The sequence below is a fragment of the Culex quinquefasciatus genome, chromosome 2 (genome assembly GCF_015732765.1).
Source record: "Culex quinquefasciatus strain JHB chromosome 2, VPISU_Cqui_1.0_pri_paternal, whole genome shotgun sequence".
Taxonomy (NCBI): Eukaryota; Metazoa; Arthropoda; class Insecta; order Diptera; family Culicidae; genus Culex; species Culex quinquefasciatus.
Genome location: NC_051862.1, coordinates 55,812,137 through 55,836,951, shown reverse-complemented (window position 1 = coordinate 55,836,951; position 24,815 = coordinate 55,812,137). Strand labels below are relative to the sequence as shown.

The following is a 24,815-nucleotide window of genomic DNA, read 5'->3' as shown; positions in this document are numbered from 1 at the left end:
ATTCTTCAGCTCCCACTTTTACAAGTTGAATTGTGTCGTAGAAGTTTTTGGTCCATCCGTCACCTTTTGAAAAGTGAGAGCAGTAATAACTTGGTGAAATCTTGTCACCAGCAAGTGAAAATACGTGCAGTCCATCTTCTGAAATCAGCAAAACTTTCTTGTCCTCACTGTAGAAAAGTTTTCGACAGATCGCGTTCATTTTGAAAGATCGCTCTGACTTTCCACTACCACTCTTGATCAAGTTGTACAGAGTAAACTTTTTCTCAGAGCAGTGAGCCAAATACTCGGTGTCACCACTTGACTTAGTCACAGGGATAATCTTGCCTCCCATAACAGTGATATCTGGATAGTCCTTCACCGTTAATTTCCCATTCAAAAGTTCAAAGTTCTGAACCAGGTGGTTATCGTCCAAAGTCATAGCAAAAACCTTCCCGTTAGCACTCATCAGATGCACTGCTGAATCAGGCTGAATCAGTTCATCAGTTTTCGTGAAATCTCCTCCATCAACTGAAGCTCCACCTGAATCCTTTTCGCCAAACAGCTTAAGTCCATTTTCGTTGGTATTGATCACGATCCGCTTGCCACTAGATTCCGGAACAACCATCCACGGCAGAACTACTTGGTTCAGGCCAGAATCAAACACGGTCACATTCCAGTCCTTGCTTAAATTCGTCACCTTAGTCAAATCGCGACCGTACTTTACGTAAGCCGATGACAAACTCTTCCGATCGTCGTACTTGACGCAAATCTCCCTCCCAACGGGATCCCCAAGGGAGGTGGGGGACTTCTTGAGCTCCGAAACGCGTAACATTGTATTCTCTTCAACTGAAATGAATGCCGCCTCAGGGCTGCTGTGCGACTTTATACTACTCATTGAGACTCTTTCTGTGTGACACAGTTGATCAAAGCTTAGAGTGTCAATATAGTCCGTTCTGCGATTTTGTTTGATCTTCGTTACATTGTGCGGCCAATCACGTGGCTTATCATATTATCTGCAATTGTGCTTTTGTTACAAAGTTGTAATTTGTAATAATTTTTAACAGTGTTGCCATTGAAAAAAAAATCAGCAAGACTTTTCTTGTGAATATCACAAAAACTGGAAAAATACTAATGTATCAGAATTTATGACAACAGGTTGAAAGTAAAAAGGTCGAATGGAACTTTATACACCTGTTGTCCATTTTCATTTTGTCGCTGTCGTGCTAACTTGTCGTACGTGCATTTTGGGCCAAGTTGAGTTAAGAACGCCATTTTGTGCAGCTCACAATGCCTCACCTTTTTACCTTCACAGATCCCCAAAATTTGATTTCAATCCTGCGATATTCAATAGAAACCGAACAAAACTTCGTGCGTTTTTGTCACTTTTCATATGAAAGAAGTTTCAATCGTGTCGTGCTATCTTGACACAGCATGAAAATTGACAGTTGGCCAAAGCGATTAAAGGTCAGAGCTCGTTTGACATACGTACAAACCCAACTACCGTAAACACCAAACTTCGTGACAATCACAGAACGGTCAATCAAACGTGTTTGTTATTGTTTACATTGCGTGCTTTCGTTTTCGTTTATTCAAGATCAAACATTAAAACGCATTTTTCTCGGAACATCAAAAAGCGACGTACGAAAATTTAGAACGACGGCGTCGTTTTGACCTTTTTTTCGACCTTATTTCTGTCGATTATTCGACATTCGAAATTTTGTCCTTTCGAACTATTGACGCACATCCAACTTTTCCAAGCATTTCGTCGCCGTCGTGCTAACTTGTCATACGTGCATTTTGGGCCAACTTGAGTTAAGAACGCTATTTTGTGCTGCTCACCTTTTGACCTTCACAGATCCTTAAAATTCGATTTCAATCCTGAGATATTCAACGAAATCCGAAAAAAATATGTAAGTGCGACAACTGGCCAAAGGGATTTCAGGCCAGAACGCGTTTGACGCACGTACAAGTTAGACTACTGTAATCATTTGTAATTATAACCCGGGACTCCAGCAACCAACTTCAACCAAACTTCGGGACAATGCACGTAACGTCAAAATGGCGGGTGCGACAAGATAGCACGACGACGTCGATTTTACAAACTGTCAAAACCCGTTGAAATAGTGAACAAACGTGAGTTTCTTAAAAAAAAATAAAAAAAAAATGAATTTGAAGTAGAATTTATGAAACAAAAACTAATGATTTTTTTTCTTCCGAATAATCAAAGTAAAACATAAGTATGATTGGATTGAGGACAGTGATCACTAATGGTCTTCTTTTCTTGCTGTGATAATTTTTTTAACATAATTTAATTTATCTTTTATTTAGTTTTTTATTACTTTTATGCGGAATTTTACAGTCAACATTTACATTAAATTATAATCCATGTGTTATTTCTGCTATGATTTAGATTAACGTATTAGAACTTGCCATTATTGCATGCAAGTAGTCGAAAAACATTGTCTTATCAACTGGTCCATTTTTTGTGATAGTTACAATATTTTGAAGCGATTTCAAAGTCATTTTAGTTACATTTACTAACTCACTAGTGCAGGTATGTAATATCTCTGTTTCCGTAATATCTTCTTTGAATGCAATTAAGCGCTCTTGAATGATTTCAAACTCATGACTGTCGTACTTGTACCATGCTTCATCGAGAAATTCTTCAATATCTTCCTTTAAAAATGTCCACATATTCATAATTTGGTCACTCTGAGAGGATTGCTCCAAGATTCCATTAATTTCATCCATTTCGCTATGCAAAAGTTGTTGAATTTGGCTGAAAACACTTTGAGACATTTTATTTTTCACTGGTTTTTGATGGAAAACATTCACGAGATTCGTAATACCTCGCTTTAAATCCCTACAAATAGCAGGAGCTACCCGCGCAAACATAATCCAACCATCGAGATAGTGAAACACCGTCACCTGATCGTAAGCAGTGTAGATAAAGGTCGATCGATCCCCTTCACACGCCACCGCTGGAAGGTCGTACCAATAGATTGGCATGCATCGGGAAAAGGTGTCCTGCCCGAAGCCGACCTCTTCGAATGAATTCGCTTTGGGATAAACGCCGATTTGAGAGTTTGGCTGAGGGCAAATGAAGTGTAGCTTGGAGTTTGTTGGACGGATACAATATCTTTGGAATTGCTTTGATTTGGTTTCTTTAGATTTATGTTTGCACAAATTCGTTGAGGTTTTGGTTTTTGGTGCTTGATGTGATTTAAACGCCGAATTGAGATTTAAGTATGACCAAATAGTAGACAAGACATCTTCCAGTCGATCTGAACTGCTGGGGATGGACTCATAGCTATCTCGTTTGTTTCGCTTTCTGCCTTCAATGGCTCTTACTGGTGATGTTTGCAACTGGTGCAGCTTCTTGATCAAGCCGGCCTGTCTACCAACCATCAGTGATACATGAAATACTGCCAACCTGTTCGTTTGGGATGTAAGGGCTTTGAAACTTGCTACTTTAACACTTCGCATTACGAGATCTTTCTTATGCGTAATAAATTTCGTAAGGGACTTGAGAGGTTTCGCTAGTTTCATCGGAGTACTTGCCGTCAGAAGAGCAATCGTAGTACCGTCAAACAAAGCAAAGAGTGTTTTTGGGCCAGTGTCCCATTTGGTCGGATTAAACTCCCAGTCGTTGGCCATTGCTCCTCCAATGTAGCCAAAACCAGCAATGAGAAGAGCCAGTCCCGTTTTGTAAACGGTTTTTCCCAGCATGGCCATCATTTTGACTGCTCCCAGATAGGCTCCGGGTAGACTGAGCGCGAAAGTTGTCCCACGGAAGAACCCGCTATACAGGGCCGGTGATGTCCAGTCCCATTTGGCCGGATTCCACTCGTTGGCAGCTCCAGCGCCTCCGAACAGCGCTCCAGCCACGGCAAGGGTCCCCGTAGCCAACACACCAGCCACCGTTGATCCACCAAAAAACGAGGTGAAAAAGCTCAACGAAGTTGCAGCACCCATGGAAGCTGCCGCTCCACCCACTGCTCCACCGAACATGCTGAGGTAGAGCATCGGATCATTGAAGTTCCACTTTGTAACGTCGAACGTTTTACTGTGTGCTGCTCCCGCCAGGAACGCTCCCAAGAAAATCATGAACAGGAGGAAAGCGAATTCACCGTCCGGATCAACCAGTGAGATTGGAGAGTTCCCAGCGTACTTGTACGGACTCGGATATTGCTCCTGAGGATCAACCTGATAGAACCGGGCCAAGTCCGGGTCGTACAACCGCGCATGGTAGTTGTACAACCCGGTCTCTTCATCCAACTCTTGTCCCGTATACAGATATGTAATATGATCGTCAGGATCCGAGTTGAATCTCCGAATCAATTGACCATACGGAAGGTAATCGTACGCTGCGATCACTTGGCCACCCTTGACCACCAACCTCGTAGAACCTTCGTGATCCTGCAGAACGCTGTAGTATGCGCTGTTGCGGTAGAACCCGATCAACCCCAGGGGGCCTCGGATGTAGGAGGTGACCGTAACGATTGGTTTGTCAGTTTGCTTCGGATCCGGGTATTCGTGCTTGAGTTCAATCAGAACGTTTCCCTTGGGATCGCGAACGTAGTGGAGTTTGAGAAGAAGATCGCCGCTTTTTTTGCGGACAATCTTCGTGGTGCGTTCGCCCTTGTAGTCGTATGACAGTTCTACCGTAACTGTCGATGTGACGATCTTTGAAGCTCGTTGCACTAGATGATCATACTCGATCCGCGATATGCCCTTATGATCAGCTCGTACTACATTCCCGTCACTGTTATGCTCAAGAATGAAATTTGTTGATTTTCCATAGCTTGAAATTTTTATGGACTCAATTTGATTCTTGAACTGTTTGTATTTCATTTCGTAGCGGTTAAATCCCACGTAGAACAGTTTGTGATTGCCGTTCTTGTCGATGGAGAAGAAGTGTACATCTGCGGGAGACTTTCCGAGTTCAGTGGCGAAAAAGGGTGCTAATATTTTGATAATTTTTGCATGATTATCAATGTTCTTCAATTTCAAGCGCACCTTTGGACTGTAGGAAGTCACGTCTCGTTTGCATTTTTCGATTGCATCTGAATCGACCATCCATTTGTTACAAAGAGTGTCAGCATTTTCTTTTGAATCTGGGCTCTTTAAAAGATGATACCTATTCAACATCACACCCAGCTTACTGAGCTTGATATCTGTTTCGTAGTATTGACCCTTCTGCAGAGCATTCGTACCTTTGGAGATCAGATAATGCTTTTTAAGATTATCCCAAACTGAAGTTGCATTGCCTTCGATGTTTGCCTTCCGGAACTCTACTTCGAACCTCTTAAAATTCAACGGTCTCGTGAGACTATCCCGTTCATCCTGAATGTAACTCTTTGCTTCAATCAGTTCACCGTGACTTCCATACTTGAAGGCATGTCCGTACAGCTGAGGGAATCCCTTTGTCAAGAACATCTCGGCTATGTGATTTCCTTCAACCCCCGTGGAGCAGTTGACCGGAAGATCTATGTACAATTCCGGGTAGAACGTCTTGACGGGACTCCCAAGTCTATCGATAAGCTTTTTCTTCCTAAACGCTCGGTAACACTGCGCCGCCAGTGCGTTACTCATCTGTTCACTTATAAAATCTGAAGGTTTGAGCGCAATCTGACTTCTATCGGCCTTATCATGCCAGAGAGCGTGAAATTCCGTTCGAAGAATCGTTCCATCGCCTACGGGTTCAGCTCCGTATCCTCCGTCCTGGTGAGATATCACCTCTTCGAGAAATGGACTCGTGATCTTGAGCAAATGTCCAGCGGTGTCGTAAGAATAGATGACGGTAAAGTTCTCCTTTTCGTGAACAATGGAAGCGACCTTCCCTTGAGGATCGTGAGTGAAGGAAGCGATTTTAGTTCCAAAATGATCTGTAATGGAGGTTATCTCTCCTCTGGAGTTATGATTGCAGAGTAGGGTTATATTCGTAGGATAATGAATGGCGGAGATTTTCTCGTTTTCATGATTGAACTGTATCGATCGATTCTTTACCATTTCTCCGTTGGAAATGATATCCCTGCTGATCAGATTCTCCTCTTCATCAAACAGAAACACTTCTTCCTGTGTTCGGTTCTCGTTCTGCTTGAAAACGTATACCATTCTATTCCGCAACGCAGGATCTTCTTCGCCGTAATTGAACAGTATGAAGGTATCACCTCGCTGGAATGGTTTGTTGGGATCGCTGCGAAGTTCACCATGCAACTTTGGATCCAGCAAGCCAAATTCTTGCGTTCTACCTTCTATGTTGTACAAATAATACTTGATTTTGACGAGTTTACCTCCATCGCCGTAATGAAATAGAAACCGTAGCTGATCATACTCATTGTAGACGAATTCCATCCTTCCAAAGTCCGGAGTCTGACGCGATTTTAGCAATTTAGTACTGTCATAATACTCCATCTTAATATCCAACGGTGAAGACTCCAACTGTTCCCCAGCAACATATTTGTCATGACTTTCGTGGTGATTTGGAGGAATCATTCGCAGCAAATTGCCCAGCTCATCGTACTCGTACGTCGTCAGGACGTTGTTGTAGTCCTCGGTGCGAGTGTACTCGACTACCACCTGGTTTCGCGTGTCCTCGACGCTGACGTGGATCGCTCCGTTCAGCTTTCGTTTCTCAGAGTGACGGAACCCCCGAGACGTTGGATAGTGCAGTAGAATGTATGGAACTGTGGAGTTTACGCTGAATGTGGTGGTATTTGCGCTACCCGGTTGACTGACCCCACTTTGAACGTCCACCGGAACGTTGTGGTAGAAGAAGCCTTGGTAGGGATAGCTCGAAGTTTTTGGGTTGAACTTTTCCACCAGACCATGCAGAGAGCCACTTTCATCATGACTTTCAGCAAACTTGTTTTGATATCCCATGGGATGTTTCACATCCGTATGCTGAAGTTCCGTCCACAGGGTTTGTTTCGTTTTCCTGTCGATCTCATCGTAAAGGGTTTGTCGTATGAAAATACCGCCTCTGCTTCCAAGCTGGGTTTCCTGAGTAGGATTAGACTCACGATTATGGTAAGTTATGAGAAATTCGGATCCGTCGATAATGACAATGTCCGAGAGGACAATACTTCCAGCAAGTGATAACTTTGAACCGATCATTTTCAAACCCACTTTAACTCCACTTTGGATCAGCGATCCATCGATCCAGATCGTGTAAAAGTGTGAACTTATCAACATTGTCAAGTGTCCGCTTGATGGAATTGAACTGCGATGAAAAGTATAAACAATCGTTGATCCAATGTGTATACGTAGAGCGTTATCCAAAGATCCGTACTGGAAATTCAACCAAATTGAATCGCTGGTTATTGGGATCTTGTAGTGAATATGTCCATTAATTTTGAGATATCGCTGAGAAATTTGTAATATTTCGAACTCTACAAAATCCCAATAGCCTCGAATTACATATGGACTGAATGGGGTGACAATACCATGTATCGGCTTAACAACCAACGATGAGGTATAGAACTCCTTCTGGTAGGGACTATCCGATCGCACTTGGTAGCTCTCAAAGATCTTAACAAATCCATTCTGGAACAGTTCAACCATCTTCTTGCCGTAGCCATCGTTGATGAATCGCGTAACTTGTCCGTTGTTTCGGATCACTTCGGTTGGCAGTGCCGTTTGGGAATCGTACACGATCGCTTCAAAGTTGAGATCCAGCGGAGCGTACAAGACGTGGTCAACGTGAATCTCACATGGGTGAGCTTTGACTTCGAGAGATATTCGAGAGTTCCTAGAATCCGTCATGTTGATCATAACTTGAAGAATATACCATTCATTCAGGTTTGATGAAATCGTAACGCCAGACGATTTGACGGTTGAATCTGATGCGGTTAGACTCAAAATATTGGACATCTTACCAGGCAGTGTTTGAAAATCGTATTTATGGGTTGGTCTTATGCATGATCTTGCTACAAATACGCCGGCGTAGTTTCTTGCCGCAAACGTTACTGAAATGCGTTCACCCTTCTTCAACCTTAGATAATTCCTTCCCGTAGCAGAGAATTGGTCCTTCACAATCGAATCGGACCGAATCACCCATCTACCCGTGACTTCGTAGTCCTCGAATCCCATGAATCCCACAACCTCATCCTCAACCTGAAACGGTGCCGCTCGAACAATCGGAAACCGTCTACTTTTATCCCAAATCACAGTCCACGGATCATCCTTCATATCCTGGGACTGCTCTTCCCTTTGCTTGCGAGACTTTGCCTCCAATCGACTGAGGTAGTCCTTATCGAACAACTGTTGCTTGGAATCAAACACCTGCACATTGTTCGTACCACGTACCATATCCGAGCGTTGCTCAAAGTATCCATACCTGAGATCGTTAGAACCACCAGGTATCACGTGCGTCGTTCTGTAGTACACACTGGTGTCGATTATGGCTGGATCTAGGTATCGGTAGCGAGTTCTGGACGGGTTTCCTAGTCCGGAGATGGTAGTCATCGTCACTACCGAGTTGTTCCAATCGAACCGGACTATTCTGGCGGACGCTCCGTACACGTTACCTTCTTGGTCGGTTGTCAGTAGAAGCTGAGGGATGCTGGCCGGGTGAAGGGATCGATTCCAGAGTTTATATGGAGTGATGCGATCGGGATTGAGTGGGATCACAGTTAGACCACCGTCAAACGTTTCCAAGCAATAGTTTGGATATCTAATGGTGATGTTTTGCGGTTGATTTATCTCAAATCGATGCAAGATTATTTTGGATTTGGTTTTTATCAGCTTGATCTCCACGTTGTTCAACGCTTTGGATAGTGAGTATTCCTGCCCTATCTGAATGTTGAACTGCTTCATTTGAAGTTCCGTCTTATCAACTGGTATCGCAACGAAGGTATCACCATCGAACCTTATAGCATGATTCATGATGAGTATGAATCCGCCATTCACGTTGAAGAAGTACTTGTCAAAATCGAGTGGCATTAGCATTTCTTCGGCCAGGCCAGCAAAGTCGTCGATTATTCTTCCCTCAGGCATTGGGTCAACCTGATCTACGTAGAGAACCAATCGCTCATTTTCGTAATTCCTGTACTTGAACGTTACCTGCGATGGTTCATCTCCAAAGATGGCATCTAAAGTTATTTGAAAGCTTTTTAAATCGTCCCCACGTAAGGTGATCGTGTTAAACGAAGCGAGTTCATAACTTTTCGAAAGAAGATAAATATTAACGCTGACTTTGAACAATCCTAGATGGGTCAACTCAATGGATCTCACAGCAATCACATTATTATGAACAACAATTGCCTTTTCCTTAAAGTTTGCTTTCGTCTTTGAAGAATATTTTTCACCCTTCTGGTCACTTAACATTATTCTGTTGAATATTTCATCAATCTTGTTAAAATTGTGCAATTTCGATCCAATTTTCTGCACCATCTTTTTCATGCCATGATTCCACCTGCAAATTGTAAGCTGAAGGTCGATGGTCAAATATACCACACCTCGATCAATGAAGGCTATTGAATAAAAATTTGAAATTTGGTGAGAATCAGTCTTCCAACTTTTAGTATTCTCATTCCAGTGAAAAAAGATCAAATTATTATGATTTCTTAGGAGAATGTAGTTGTGCTCTGTGTGAATATCGGTTTGATTTTTGATTGCTGTGTATGTTTTCAGCATATCCATAGAAAATTCTTCCAATCCATAAACGTAAAGCGAGAGGAGATTTTCAAAATAACACAGCACCAAGAAGAATTTTTCCTCAACAATCGCATGGAAAGAGTTTAGCCTCTCGTAATAGTGAATCGTAAACTTTTTTTCCTCTACCATGTTGTTTTTACCTGCCAGGTCCCGAGTTATTATTGATATTTTCGTGTCTTTCAATTTGGCCTCCAAAAGATATGAGCCTCTTCCAATGAAAATTTTACTTTTTCCCAAGTTTACTTCTTCGTTGGGGATTGCCACATTCTGATAGTCGTAGTTTACTTTCTCACTTGATGGTAAGGTTACTTCTGCAAGTTGACGTCTTTTACCTCCTTTGGAGTAGTAATCGAAGCCAAGCATAATTCTATTGAATTGGTTGATGGACTTCAAGTAGTCCTGATCATATTTTAATACCAAGCTCTGCTTATACCACGGAGTTATGATTTTAATATTAGTCAAAAGTTTATTTGAATCATAAACGAGCTCAATCGAGTGATTTTTCATGTCAGAAATTTTGATCAAATTTGATACCGTTGTCTTAGCCCCATCTTTAACAACATTGTAATAATACGAAATCACATCAGAGGAATCCCAAATGTTCTTCACTTTAAGCAAATGCCAGGCAATTGGGAATACTTTGATACTGGTCAGTTTCACTTGTTTTGTGGTTGATCCAAACCAATTTTCCCACCCAGATATCCGAGAAATCGCCTCTCTATTACCATCATTCCCGAAAATATATCGAAGCTTCTTATCTTCAACAACCCACTGCTCTTCACCATTCCTCAGCTCAATCTTCAAGTCCTTCATATCAGCAATCGAAAACTTCACCACCTTCCCATTACTTCCCTCGAAGTCCCTCAAAAGCCTCGCCCTCCTATTCCCTCTAACCAAATAATACTCGTGAAGTTCCTCAAACACCGTTCCCTTCCGATCCACCACGATGAAGTTCTCCTCCAGCTTCCAGCTCGCTCCCAGTGCTCCCGCAGTGACATCTTCCGAATCCTCGTAGAACGCGTTCAATTGAATCGGGATGCCCATCCGACTCTGGATGTCCACCAGTGGAAACGCGAAGCTCAGCCTGCCGGTATTCCGGTTGACGGCTTCCTTGAAGATCGTCTCGTCGAACGTTTCGCCCCACCAGCGAACGGTGGGAATCTTGAGGGTTGGATCGATTTTGCTGAGGAGGTCGTCCGAGATTGTGAGCGGGGCTGGTTCAGCTGACTTGAGTTCGGGTTTTGGAATCTTTTGAATTGTATCAGTCTCGGAGAGAGTTAGAATTTGTATGGTGTCTTTTGAAAAACTGACAACTCTCAAAGGGTTGGGGTTTTTTAAAACTTTTACAACGTTCACTTTCTTAAAATCGTTTCTTTCTGCATGCTTCAAGTCACAAGAATTGTTGGATATCTGACAGCTGCCGATTCCTTTAGGTCCAGAGAACACAAACACAACACCTTCACCTTCAACAAATTGTATTGTATCAAGATACTTTTGATTCCATCCACGAAGTGCAGAAAACTCATTGCAGTACAGCTGTTGCTTCTTGGTATCCAAATCAATCTCGTAGAGCCCAACATCGTTGAAGTAATACAGTGTAGAGTCCTTCTTAAAGGCTTTATCGAACGATCCAAGCGTTGATCCAATTGGAATTGTAGCTTTAGTCTTCAATGTCGTCGACGTCGGTTTGATCATATCATACAAAATGATCTCCTTCTCCAGTCGTTTACCAACGGACCGTAGCTCACCACCAAGCTCGTAAACACCGAAAAACACTCCACTTGAAAAGCCACTCTCCATAACAAGCAGATCTATCCGCCTTTCCTCAGAATTGAACATTTCCACGTACACTTCCCCATAAATGTCACGGCCAAAGAACATCACGTTCCGATCATCGTAAACTCCGTGCAAAATAATTGGTTTAACTCCAGCACCATCTGCCATGTTGATCGAATCCATGATGACATCCACGATCACTTCCTTCAGATTCTTGGAATCGTCATAGATTGCTAGTCCAAGCTTGGTGAACAGAGCGACGAAGGTCGTTCCTTGCAGTCTTGCGACTCGCCAATTCCTTGAATCGAGCATAAGTTGGTTTTCGAAAAAGTTGTTCTTTGTGTGAGCTTTGGTCCAGACGTTATTTTTGAAGACATATTTGATCAGTCCGAGTTCATCACGCACGAAAACTTCAACACTTTTTTGTTCAACAACTTCTACCACTTGTATGGAATCGTCATCGAAAACGGGGGTTTTCAACTTGATCTCGGAATCACTGTTTAAAGTTAGTGGTTCTTCCTTTCCACCAGCTTGTGCCATTTTGTTCTCTTGAAAAGTGAGTACACTGAGAAAAGCTACGATTTATATATGAACTGATGCCATCACACTTACACAAAGAAATCATAATGTTGTTCAAATATTGCGAGAAATATAGTTATAAATAATAAATATAGCAAGATGCAAATAATTTCTTTAAATTTTTCCATCCAATAAAAAAAGTATAGATACGAATTTATTTGGTGTTATTTATCGAAACTAAACATAGGTCAGCATTTTTTCAAATATCAAACAAAAATCGATCTACTAAAACACAGATTTTTTTTTTCGTTTCAACGACACAATCGGATTCTCTGGTCGTAGTTTATGGAATCAAGAAATACTGCAGGCAAAGCTTGTCCAGGTGATTCTTTGTCTTGCAAAATGAACGCTTCGTTAGGTGAGTTGAGTAACTAGTTAAACTTACACCATACGAACCAGTAAATTTCACAATATTTGTATTGACAAGTTTCATAACTGTCAAATTTGTGATGATGCAATTTTATGTTTTTCATATTTTTATTAGAATTACCTCTTTTTCAGTAATTGCAAAGCAAAACAATTGTTCCCGATTTTACTTCCAGACACTATTGTTGTTATTGATCTGATATCTCAAAAATGAATACAAATCTGTTAGTGAAACAAAGGAAATTTATTCAAAAGCCTGTAAATTTTATATAGAAGCGAAAGTATGTTAGATTGTTTTTGCATTTTTAATTATGTTTATCAATGCTGACTTCTCAAGATAAGACAATTAAAACAATTTCGACATTTTTTTGTTGCTATATGTCGTTCTCTAGAAAAACTCGGCTCAATTTTAAAGAACTCCATTTCTTTAAATCGGCATTCATTATTCGTTTCTTTGAAATCTTCTTTAGATGCCTCCAACCGTTCTAGAATCATTTCGTATTCATGTATGTTGAATTTGGACCGACATTTTGTTACAAATTCTTCGACATCATCTTTTAGAAACTTCAAAATTTGCAGCGTTGAATAATTGTGAAAGGAATCATGTGTCTTCAGAATCGTTTCAATTACTTTCAGTTCGTTCCTCAATTTTTCTTGAATTCGGATGAGCAAATCTTGAGGAATTTTATTTTGCTGTACATCGTTTCGAAATACATTCCTCAAATAACTGAAACCTCGTTTCAAGTCCGCAAAAATAGCTGGAGCTAACCGCGCCAACATAATCCAACCATCGAGATAGTTGAACACCGTAACCTGGTCGTGAGGGGTGTAGATGAAGGTCGATCGCTCACCATCGCAGGTCACCGATGGGAGGCCGTGCCAATCGATTGGCATGCATCGGGAAAAGGCGTCCTGCCCGAAGTTGATCTGTTCGAACGATTTCGCTTTGGGATGAACGCTGATTTGAGAGTTTCGCTGAGAACAGATGAAGTGATTCTTGAAGTTTGCTGGACGGTAGCAATATCTTGAAAAGATTTTGCTTTGGGATTCTTTGGAATTTGTAGGTGATAACTTCAGTGAAGTGTCTTGTGAAGGTGGAACTGTTGAGTTAAACCAATCAAGATTAAAAAATAAACTAATTTTACATATGAATGCTTGCTGCTGATTTGCACTATTAGAAGCTGATTTGATAGCTTCCCATTTTATTCGAGATTTGATTAAAAGCTTTGAGTTCAATGGCTTGATTTCCAACTTATGAAGCTTCTTTATCAGGTTTATGTTTTTGCTAAACAGAAACACCACATGTAAAGCTGCCAATCTATTCGTCTGTGTGTTGAATTGCTTTAGACTGGCTACTCTTATACCTCGTAGCACGAGGTCTTTCTTGTGTAGAATCAACCTCGTCAGCGACTTCACAGGTTTCGCCAGCTTCATAGGAGTACTGATGGTTATCAATGACATTGTAGTTGCATCGAGCAGCGCAAAGAATGTCTTCGGACCTTTGCTCCACTTGTTTACATTGAACTCCCAGTCGTTGGCCATCGAACCGCCGAGATACCCAAATCCAATCAGCAACACCGGAAGAGTCGTTTTGTAAACAGTTTTGCCCAAAAATGCCATCGTTCTTAAAATTCCCAAATAAGCTCCAGGCAAGTTGATAGCAACGGTAGCCCCTCCGAAGAGTCCACTCCAAATCTTTGGTGAGGTCCAGTCCCACTTGGCCGGATTCCACTCGTTGGAAGCCCCCGCAGCCCCAAAAAGTGCACCTGCCACGGAAAGTGTTCCCGTGGCCAGATGTCCGGCGACGGAAGATCCGCTGAAAAACGAGGTGAAGAAGCTCACGGAAGCAGCAGCGCCCATGCCGGCCGCCAAACCTCCAACAACTCCACCGAACATGCTGAGGTATAGCATCGGATCTTTGAAGTCCCACTTGGTGACGTCGAACGTATTGCTGTGGGCTGCTCCTGCTAGGAAGAACCCCAAGCAGATCAAAAACAGGGTGAAGGCGAATTCACCGTCCGGGTCGACCAGTGAAATCGGGGAGTTCCCAGCGTACTTGTACGGACTTGGATACTGCTCTTGAGGATCAACCTGGTAGAACCGTCCCATGTCCGGATCGTACAATCGCGCGTGGTAGTTGTACAACCCGGTCTCTTCATCCAACTCTTGTCCCGTATACAGATAGGTGATATGACCATCAGGATCGGAGTTGAACCTCCGAATCAACTGACCATACGGAAGGTAATCGTACGCTGCGATCACCTGGCCACCCTTGACCACCAACCTCGTAGAACCCTCGTGATCCTGCAGAACGCTGTAGTATTCGCTGTTGCGGTAGAACCCGATCAACCCCAGTGGGCCTCGGATGTAGGAGGTGACCGTAACGATTGGTTTGTCAGTTTGCTTCGGATCCGGGTATTCGTGCTTGAGTTCAATCAGAACGTTTCCCTTGGGATCGCGAACGTAGTGGAGTTTGAGAAGAAGATCGCCGCTTTTTTTGCGGACAATCTTCGTGGTGCGTTCGCCCTTGTAGTCGTATGACAGTTCTACCGTAACTGTCGATGTGACGATCTTTATAGCTCGTTGCACTAGATGATCGTACTCGATCCGCGATATGCCCTTATGATCAGCTCGTACTACATTCCCGTCACTGTTATGCTCAAGAATGAAATTTGTTGATTTTCCATAGCTTGAAATTTTTATGGACTCAATTTGATTCTTGAACTGTTTGTACTTCATTTCGTAACGGTCAAATCCCGTGTAGAACAGTTTGTGATTTCCGTTCTTGTCGATGGAGAAGGAGTGCACATCTGCTGGAGACTTTCCGAGTTCAGTTGCGAAAAAGGGTGCTAATAATTTGATGATCTTTGCATGATTAGCAATGTTCTTGAACTTTGAGTTTAGCTTTGGTATATACGATGTCGCATCTCGTTTGCACTTATTGATCAAAGTTTGATCCAACATCCATTTGGAACAAAGACTACCAAAGTCTCTTTCGGCATTTGATTCTTTAAGAAGAATGAGTCTGTTCAAAACCTGATCCAATCCTTTAAGGTGGAACACTGGTTCATAAAATTCAACCATCTGCAAAGCATTTGGGCTACCAGAAATCATATTATCACTCACCAGAGCATCCCAAATTGAGGTGGCATTACCGTCTAACTTAGATTTTTCAAACTCTACTTGAAATCTTTTAAAATTCAACGGTCTCGTAAGACTATCCCTCTCATGCTGTACAAAACTCTTCGCTTCCGTCAACTCACCATGACTTCCATACTTGTAGGCGTGTCCGTACACCAGAGGATATCCCTTAGACATGACAGTTCTAGCTACATGCCTTCCTCCAGCTCTAGTAGAGCATCGAATCGGAAGATCATCGTACAACTCTGGGTAGAATGTCATAACTGGTCTTCCAAGCCCATCGATAACTTGTTTCTTTTTTAACGCATGGTAACATCGATCTGCCAGTTCGTAGTTCATCTTTTCACCCACAAAATCCGATACTTTCAAAGTGATTCGACTTTGATCGCACTTGTCGTGCCAAAGCGCACGGAACTCGGTACGAAGGATCGTTCCGTCTCCTACGCGATTCGCTCCGTAACCTCCGTCCCGGTGAGATATCCACTCTTCGAGGAAAGGACTCTTGATTTGGAGTAGATGTCCAGCGATGTCGTACAAATAAGTTGCGGTAAAGTTCTCCTTTTCGTGAAGTATGGTGGTGACCTTACCTTGAGGATCGTGAGTGAAGGATGCGATTTCTGTTCCGAAGCTGGCTGTTATGGAGGTCATTTCACCTCTGGAGTTGTGACTGTAGAATACGGTTAAGTTTGTGGGATACACAATCGTAGAGATCTTCTCGTTTTCATAGAAGAACTGGATGGAACGATTTGCTACTGTGTCTCCGTTGGAAATTTCATCTCTGCTGATCAAGTTCTCCTCCTCATCAAACAAAAACACTTCCTCCTGGACCTGCTTCTCATTCTGCTTGAACACATAGAGCATTCGATTTCGCAACGCAGGATCTTCTTCGCCGTAGCTGAACCGCATGAAGATATTACCGCGATCGAAGGATTCTTTACTACGAAGTCGATTCTTCAACGATGGATCCAGCAATCCAAACTCTCTAGTTCGACCTTCTAAATTGTACAAAGAATACTTGATTCTGTCGAGCTTGCCAGCATCATCGTAGTGAAGTTGAAACTGCAGCTGACCGTTCTCATCGTAGAGGAATTCCATCTTTCCAGTGTCCGGAGTTTGGCGAGTCCTCAACAGTTTGGAGTTGTTGTAATACTCCGACTTGATCTCCCATGGTGAAGAGTTGGTTACATCTATGACATCGTAAGCATCGTGATGTTCGTGATGATTTGGTGGAAGAACTCGGAGGAGATTCCCACCTGAATCGTAATCGTAAGTTGTCAGCAGATTGTTGTAGTCCTCAGTGCGGACGTATTCCGCCACGAGGAGATTCTGCTTGTTTTCGACATGGACGTTGAACGCACCGTTCTGTTTTCGTTCCTCGGTGTGGCGGAATCCTTTCGATATCGGGTAGTGGTGCTGAATGTAAGCAACTGTGGAGTTGATTTTGAAGGTTGTGAAGTAAATTTTTCCTGGTTGGCTTACTCTGCTCTGGATGTCTAGCGGGATATCGTGGTAGAAGAATTCGTGATAACCAGAAGGATTTCTGTCATTGTTTTGAACAAACTTCTGGAACTCGAAAGGTTCATTAGTTAATGAATGCTTCATCCAAAGAGTTTGTTTAGACTTTCTGCCAATTTCGTCGTACAAAGTTTGTCTAACAAAACTGCTGCTTGAACCTTCAAGCTGAATCTCCTGAATTGGATTCGAATCGCGGTTGTGATACGTCAAAAGGAATTCAGCTCCGTCTGCAACGATTATATTCGAAAGAACAACATTTGCAAAGATGGATAATTTGGCATCGATCATGTTGATTTCAGGCCCCAATCCATGTTTGATCAGTGATCCATCAAGCCAAACTGCGAAGATCTTTAAGTTTATGAATACTGTAAGCTGTCCATTGGACGAAATTGTGCTAGGATCTAGAGTGATTACGTTGGTTGATTCAACTAAAATCTGAAGAGGCTTGGTAAGAAATCCGTACTGAAACTGCAACCATATGGAGTCACTACTGATAGGAGTCTTAAAGGTTATTCTACCTGTAAGCTTCAGAGACTGTCGAGCAATAGCTGCAACATCTTTTTTAGTAAACTCCCAATAGTTTTGCATTGTATAGGGTGAAATCGGAACAAGAATCCCACTCTTTGGCTTCACTACCAACGATGCGGTGTAGTAATTCCTCGGACTTACAGAATGCTTCTGGTAGCTTTCAAAGATCTTAACTCGTCCACTCTCAGTCAGCTCTGCAACGTTCTTCCCATAGCTATCGTTAATGAATCGTGTTACTCGCCCGTTGTTTCGGATCACTTCCGTTGGCAGAGATGTGTAAGAATCGTACACGATCGCTTCAAAGTTGAGATCCAGAGGAGCAAACAAAGCGTGATCGACGTGGATCTCGAATGAATCAGCTCGGATTTGAAGAGTTACTTGAGATTTCGTGGAATCAGTCATATTGATCATAGTCTGAAGAGTGTACCACTCGTTCAACCGTGATACAATCGTCACGTCAGATGGATTGCCAGACGATGAACTGACACTCAAGATGTTTGAAATCTTGGCATGGAATCCTTTGAAATCAGCCTTTAAAGTGGGTCTTACACAAGTTCTAATCGCAAATGTACCAGAGTAGTTCTTTGGAGTGAACTTGACAGACATGTATTCACTCTTCTTCAACCTCAGATAATTCCTCCCCGTAGCAGAGAATTGGTCTTTCACAATCGAATCAGACCGAAACACCCATCTACCCTTGACTTCGTACCCCTCAAATCCCATGAATCCCACAACCTCATCCTCAACCTGAAACGGTGCCGCTCGAACAATCGGAAACCGTCCGCTCTTATCCCAAATCACAGTCCGCGGATCATCCTTCATCTCATGCGACTGCTCTTCCCTCTCCTTGCGTGACTTTGCCTCCAATCGACTGAGGTAATCCTTATCGAACAGCTGCTTCCTGGAATCAAACACCTGCACATCGTTCGTCCCATTCACAAAGTCCGTACGTTGCTCAAAGTATCCAAACTGGAAGTTCTTCGAACTGCCAGGGATTACACGAGTCTTTAGGAAGTACACGCTGGTGTCCAGTGTGGCGGGATCCAGGTAATCGTAGCGAGTTTTGTGCGGTTGTCCTAGTCCGGATATGGTTGTCATCGACACTACTGAGTGTACGGAGTTTGGCCTAATCGCCCTGGGAGTCCTTTCGTAGACGTTACCTCGCTTGTCTTTTGTGAGCAATAGCTGGGGAATGCTGGCTGGATGAACCGTTCGATGTGTAAGATTGAAAGGAGTTGTGCGATCATCATTCAGTGGGATTACGAACAGGTTGTCCTCAAATTGTTCTACGATGTAATTTGGATATCGTATGGTAATGTTTTGTGCAAGGTGCGTTCTAAATTGATACAATGTAAGGTTGGATGCCTTTGATACCAACTTGATCTCAGTCTCGTTTAAAGCTTTGGAGAGTAGGTATTTGTCGCCAATGTTCACATTGATCTTTTTGAGCTGAAGCTCGTCCTTGTCCAACGGAACAGCTTTGAAGAAGCCTCCTTCAAACTTGATTGCACGGTTCATGATGAACATAAAGTCCGCATTGACGTTCAGAAAGTACTGTTCAAAATCAATGGGAATCTGCATTTCTTCAGCAAGATTGGCATAGTCACTAAGCTTCTTTTCCTCTGGAAGAGGAACAATTTTGTCTACGTAAAGTTGATATTTAATGGATGGTTTTAACACTTTGTATTTGAAAGTAATTTTGGTAGGAATATCGCCAATCTCGCCATCTAAAGTAATTTGAAAGTTTCTCAAATCGTCTCCATCCAAAGTGATCATTTGATACGAAGCGAGGTCGTAACTTTTCGACAGGAGGAACAAATGAACGTGAACTTTGAACAGTCCCTTCTTCGTCAGCTCAATAGATCTCACTGCTATCAAATTATGCAAAACGGCTATCGAATAATTTTTAAAGAATTGCTTCGTTTGCTGGATATATTCTTCATTTTTCTTTGGATCTAGTTCGATTCGACCAAATAGTTCGTCGATTTTTGCAAAGTTTGTTAATTTTTTACCAATATTTCGTGATACTTTGGTCATAGCATAATTCCAACGACAAACCTTAAGCTGAAAATCTGCTGCCAAGTATACCAACCCACGATTGATGAACATCGTTGAAATGTGACTATTTATGACATGAGAGGCTGTTTGCCACGTTTTTGAATTGTCATTCCAATGCAGCATGGATAATTTTGATTGATCATGAATCAGAATGTAGTTGAAACCAGTTTGAATCTTGGACTGGGTTTTACTCGTCGAATAAGTCTTGTTTAAGTTCATGCTTGATTCATTCATTCCGAATACATTCAAAGAAATACTTTTCTCAAAGTAAGTTATGATTACGAAGAATGCTTCTTCAACAATGGCTGAGAATGAATCAAATTTGTCAGCTGAATTAACAACAAATGTCTTCCTTTGAACAAAATTATTTCGACCTGCCAGGTCTCTAGTATGAACTGTGATTTTGCTTGTCTCCCTTTTTGTGTCCAAGAGATACGAGCCACTTCCAATGAAAATGTCACTTTTTCCAAACTCAACATCTGATGTTGGAAGGATCACATTTTGATATTCAAAATGTATCTTTTCACTAGAAGGTAAGGTAACTTCCGATAGATGACGTCTTCTACCATCTTGGAGCATATAACTGAAGCTCAACATTGTTCTGTTATATTGTTTGATTGATTTTAAATAGTTATCAATGTAATCTAGTGCAAAAGTCTGATTATACCATGGAGTTCTGATAGTCACTCCAGTTAAAAGATCTGAAATGGTTTTCGAATGTTTTGTTAATGAATTGTACTTAAATTCTACAAAATGATTGACTTCATCAGTAATCTTCTCCATGTTGGTCACTAAAGAATCAGCTGAACTGTTTTCAACTTTATAATAGTAAGATAGTTTATCAGATTCATCTTGAACATTCACGATTGTTAATAGATGCCAAGCGTACGAAACTCGTTGTGAGTTAGAATTTTTAGAACTTCCTATTATCAAACCAAGCCAATTCTGCCACCCAATCATCCTAGAAATGGCCACTCTTCTACCATCTTTCCCGAAAATGTAACGAAGTTTCGTATCTTCAACAACCCACTGCTCTTCACCATTCCTCAACTCAATCTTCAAGTCCTTCATATCAGCAATCGAAAACTTCACCACCTTCCCATTACTTCCCTCGAAGTCCCTCAAAAGCCTCGCCCTCCTATTCCCTCTAACCAAATAATACTCGTGAAGTTCCTCAAACACCGTTCCCTTCCGATCCACCACGATGAAGTTCTCATCCAGCTTCCAGCTCGCTCCCAGCGCTCCCGCAGTGACCTCCTCCGAATCCTCGTAGAACGCGTTCAACTGAATCGGGATGCCCATCCGACTCTGGATGTCCACCAGTGGAAACGCGAAGCTCAGCCTGCCGGTATTCCGGTTGACGGCTTCCTTGAAGATCGTCTCGTCGAACGTTTCGCCCCACCAGCGAACGGTGGGAATCTTAAGGGTTGGATCGATTTTGCTGAGGAGGTCGTCCGAGATAATAAGAGGGGTTGGTTCAGCTGACTTGAGTTCGGGTTTTGGTATTTTTTGGAATGTGTCGGTCTCGAAGAGGGTTAGAGTTTGTATGGTGTCGTTGTAGTAACTAACAACTTTCATTGGCATTTGATTTTGCAAAACTTTTAAAACGTTCATGTTGTTTAAATCACTTTCAACTGCATGCTTCAAGTCACAAGAGTTGTTGCATATCTTACAACTCCCGATTCCCTTTGGTCCAGTGAATATACACATAACTTCACTACCTTCAACAAATTGAATTGTTTCAAGATGCTTTTGATTCCATCCACGAAGTGCAGAAAACTCATTGCAGTACAGCTGTTGCCTCTTGGTATCCAAATCAATCACGTAGAGCCCAGCATCGTTGAAGTAATACAGCGTAGAGTCCTTCTTGAAGACTTTTTCGAACGTAACCTCAGCTAACCCAACACTAATTCTGTAGGTTTCTTTCAAAACTACTGCGTTTGACGAAGGCACTTCATACAACACAATTTCCGTTCCTCGTCGATTTGCAATGGTTCGCAGTTCACCACCAAGTTCATACACGCCATAGATTGTTCCACTCTCAATCTCAGGATCCAACATTTTCAAGTTCATCTCATTTTCCTCAGAATCAAACATTTGAACGTACACATCGCCACTGTTGTCGCGGCCAACGAATAGCACGTTGCGATCGTCGTAAGCTCCGTGGAAAATTATCGGTTTAATTTTAGCATTTTCCGAAAAGTTGGTCGCATCAATCAACTCTTCCAAAATTACTTCCTTGCGCAAGTTTGAGTCATCATAAATTGCTAGTCCATCCTTGCGAAACAGTGCAACAAATGTCTTTCCCCTAAGTTTAAACACTCGCCAGTTGTTTGAATCAAGCATCAGTTGATTTGCGAAGAAATTGTTCTCAAACTTAACTTTGGACCACGAATTATCACGAAATACATATTTTATCAACGTTTGTCCAACGCGCACGAAAAGTTCTAAACCATGGTTTTTTCTTCCTTGAATCACTTGAATGGAATTTTCTTCTATTTGAACATTTTCCAACTTAATCTTCGACACACTTTTCAACAAAAGCTTTACAACTTTTCCGTTACTTTGTGCCATCTTGGTGCGTTACAAAGTATGGAAAATGTTGCTTTCTCCACTCTTATATTGTACCATAAGATTTACAAATGCGTCAGTGTGATTGACACTAACAAATTACTATTGCTAGTAATAAATTGCAGTACAAATGTTATGCATCTGTTTATAATTAACTTCAATCTGTTTTGATTTATTACATAAGTAAGCTTAGATGAATCGCTATTGTTATTAATCATTGGGGTCGAATAAATTTGATCAATAAAGAGGCCGGTAGAAAAGTATCATAGTAATTATATAATTAGGTTCCTAAAATGGTAACAAAATGCAGCTTTTTTAGAAAATCATATTTTTATTCAAATTTGCAATATTTGGGTATCAAACGACACAAAATTTGGTGTGGATGTTCACTCTTTATTTTATTTTCATAAAAAACGGTACTTTGTGAAAAGTTTTGAGCACTATGACTTTTTAACTCTCGTCGCTTGTGTGCTATCTTGTTACAACGACCATTTCGGTCGAAAATGAGCTCTACAACCCGACTATGGAAACTCGCTTCCATTTTCAGGATATCGCAATAGGGACCATCCATAAACCACGTGGACACTTCAGGGGGTATGGCGATTGTCCGCGATCCATACAAAATATTTTTTTTTGTATGGACAATTGTCCTCGAAGGGGGGGGGGAGGGTAACAGATTCCCGAAAAAGTGTCCACGTGGTTTATGGATGGTCCCATACACGTTTGTGACATCGTTACACGTCATACAAATGTAGGAAAATGCTGAAAAAATCTTTTATTTCACAAGTTTCTTAAACATTTTATTTGAGCTTAACCTAGATCGAATGGGAATTCTAAGTCGTCTTCGATCATCGCCGTTCATCGTCACCCGCGATAGACACGGGCGACAAAACAAAGAGAAACATAAAAAAAAAAATTTCAAAACTTTTTTTTTGTAAAATCGCGATAACTCGTGATGTTTATAAGCAAACCCCTTAAGGACCCTCCATCACACCCCCACACCAAAAAGCTCATAATTGAGCCCCCTGGTAGTGGTCTCCTTTTTTTATTTTTCCTTAAACCCCTTATGTTTATATATCAAAATTTTTGTAATTGTCTTCTCCACAATTGTGTACAACATAGTTGTACTCTAAAAAATAACCCTGCAAAATCAGGAAAACACGAAATTTTAAAATGAGAAAGTTTGTTCTAAATGAAAAAATGACCCTTCTGGGTTAATGTAGATTTGGAAAGAACATAAAATTTCGCTTATAATCAAATGTTCCAAAAAAATTTACAGTCAAGTAACGGAAAATTGCAGAGTTTTTAAAACTTTTTTTGTGTTTTTTTTTTTTGATGAAAAATACGTTTTTTCGGAATTCTGAGTACGCCATCAAATCGGGCGTCTAATTTTACATAAAAGTCCCTTTGACACCAAATTTCTATCTCATCACCGTTTCAGGCTGCAAATTATTGAAAAACACCTCTTTTTTCGCATGTTAAAAAATAGAAGGGGCCGTACTGCCCCTTCGTCACGAGATATCAAAAAACGGACTTCAGATTCGTGATCCTTGGGACAAAAGTTAACCCTTAGGACAAAGTTTCACGCATATCGAAGAGCGGTCGGGGCAACTGCTGTGTGAGTTGGCGGAGAATTACCCATATATCAGAGTCTCATTTTCATGTTCTTTTTTAGTTTAGGATTAATTTCTTAACACATCAATCACAATATTTTTTAGACCTGTTTTATCTATATTTGCCTACGATTGAAATTTTCTTTTTATACATATTTCTTCAGATTTGAAACATACTGCTTGAGAAATGAATTTAAAAATTCTGCAAATAGATTATATTAAACTAATTTCTAAGTTTTTTGACTATTATTATTTAATATAAATTTGAGCTTCATATGATAGAAAACTTTGATTATTTCAGTTAATACCTCATATTAGCTTGAAACAACGTTTTTATTAAATCATGTATCCAAATAAAATGCTATCTTTATTGTAATTAATGTGTTTGACATATCAAGGTAAAACAAATAATCATGTTAATAGAAATATTTCAAAAATTTAACATTTATTTCAATTGCCTCGTAGTTTTTAAATATTTTAAGTAGAAGCTTGCCCAAGTAACATTTTTTCCAGGAGTTCTACAAGATCTCTTCAAGATAGCTACAGCGTAGCAGTTTGGATCGCGGTAGGATAAAACTCTCTTCAAGTACTTTTTCAAACTCCTGAAGAAGTTTTGAAGAGAATTTTATCCTACCACGGTCCAAACTGCTATGCTGTAGCTATCTTGAAGAGTTCTTGTAGAACTCCTGGAAAAAAATGTTACTTGGGTTGTTTATATACTTGCGAGGATTTTTCTTAAAATGTTTTAAAACTAAAGAAATGTTATCATAAAAATAAATATTTTTTCTGAATATTTAATAATTTAATACAACAGAAATAATATGCAATAGATGATCATCAAAACCTAATGAGAAGAAAGTGTTGCCAAATAGTTAATCCAAGATTTCCTGAAAGCGTTTATCTTTTTATATAGTGTGAAAGTTTTAAGAGATATTTTAAATTTTTCAGGCCTGATGGGTTATATATAACCCAAAAATCAATATTTCATTGACTACCCCTGATCGCTTAAATGTCCCATAAGCATTTTTT

At 41.0% G+C, this 24,815-nt stretch overlaps 1 protein-coding gene across 1 annotated transcript; it reads right to left on the bottom strand.

The window, feature by feature from the left end:
- Positions 1 to 2,330: 2,330 nt before the first annotated feature.
- LOC6039655 lies at positions 2,331 to 21,180 on the bottom strand. Its single transcript, XM_038250330.1, has 7 exons — positions 20,643 to 21,180; positions 18,923 to 19,166; positions 18,240 to 18,880; positions 15,624 to 16,928; positions 13,725 to 14,915; positions 13,130 to 13,304; positions 2,331 to 11,713 (listed from the first exon to the last, which is right to left on the bottom strand). Exons 1-7 carry the CDS (start codon positions 21,178 to 21,180, stop codon positions 2,386 to 2,388), a joined length of 13,422 nt encoding a protein of 4,473 aa, XP_038106258.1. The 3' UTR covers positions 2,331 to 2,385.
- Positions 21,181 to 24,815: the final 3,635 nt, after the last annotated feature.